The sequence below is a fragment of the Belonocnema kinseyi genome, unplaced genomic scaffold (assembly GCF_010883055.1).
Source record: "Belonocnema kinseyi isolate 2016_QV_RU_SX_M_011 unplaced genomic scaffold, B_treatae_v1 SchBZDm_4130;HRSCAF=4494, whole genome shotgun sequence".
NCBI lineage: Eukaryota > Metazoa > Arthropoda > Insecta > Hymenoptera > Cynipidae > Belonocnema > Belonocnema kinseyi.
The window spans coordinates 1-1,086 of NW_022876421.1; the positions used below are offsets into that span (position 1 = coordinate 1).

General features: G+C 37.3%; 1 protein-coding gene across 1 annotated transcript; it reads left to right on the top strand.

Annotated features, from left to right (window-relative positions):
- Positions 1–30: 30 nt before the first annotated feature.
- Positions 31–1,080, top strand: LOC117182560 (the record flags this gene model as incomplete). Its single annotated transcript, XM_033375650.1, has 1 exon — positions 31–1,080. A coding segment is annotated over exon 1 (1,050 nt), but the record flags the coding sequence as incomplete, so codon positions are not given.
- Positions 1,081–1,086: the final 6 nt, after the last annotated feature.

The following is a 1,086-nucleotide window of genomic DNA, read 5'->3' on the forward strand; positions in this document are numbered from 1 at the left end:
CCTGATGCCAAATATTTTTCACCCGATACAATGTCTCGTGAGGCTCGGGACTCATTTTACAAGTGGTACGAAGAATGTGTCACATCAGAATACAATTTTAATCTCAAAGAAGAATTGAGATCATATTGTATAAATGATGTGGACATTCTTCATAGAGCGTGTTTGGCTTTTAGAGCATTATTTCTTAAAGTTGCCAATGTCGATCCATTTATTGAGAGCATAACAATTGCATCGGCTTGCTCAAAAGTTTTCAGAAAAAATTATCTAAAAGCTGATCAAATAGGTGTCATACCAAACGGTGGTTATAGAAGGGCTAATAGACAGTCGAAAAAAGCCATCGAATGGTTATTAGCCTTAGAACGCAATTTGGACATTGAAATTACTCATTCAGGCAGGGCACGAGAATTTAGATTGCCAGAGGGATGTCTAGTCGATGGCTATTTTGAAAATAAAGAAGTAAGTACGAAAGTAGTTTACCAATTCCATGGTTGCTGCTGGCATGGGTGTCCGCAATGTTTTAAATTGAATCGGGGTAAAAAGTTAGGTTTCGATAAAAGTTCTGAATCTCTAAATGATCGTTTTGAACGAACAAACGCTCAAACTGATCGACTTCGGTCATTAGGATATGAGGTGGTCGAAAAGTGGGAGTGTTCCTTTGATAAGGAAAAAATTCAAAATGATAATTTACGTAGTTTCTTAAAAGACCACCCACTTTTGATGACTGACGCCTTGAATCCTCGAGATGCATTTTATGGGGGTCGAACAGGTAATACATTTTCGTATTACGAGGCTAAGGGTAAAGTGAAAATATCATATCTTGATGTTTGTTCACTTTATCCATTTGTTTCAAAATATGGAAAATTTCCCATTGGTCATCCCAAAGTTTACATCGGTGATGACTGCAAAAGTTTAACCGGTGTAAACTTTGATTTATCTAATGTCGAGGGACTAGTCAAATGCAGAGTATTACCGCCTACCAACAAATATTTACCTGTTCTGCCTGTCCGTATGCATGGTAAACTCATGTTCCCTTTGTGTAATACTTGCTGTAAAGAACAAATACAGAGCGATTGTCCACATGTAAAT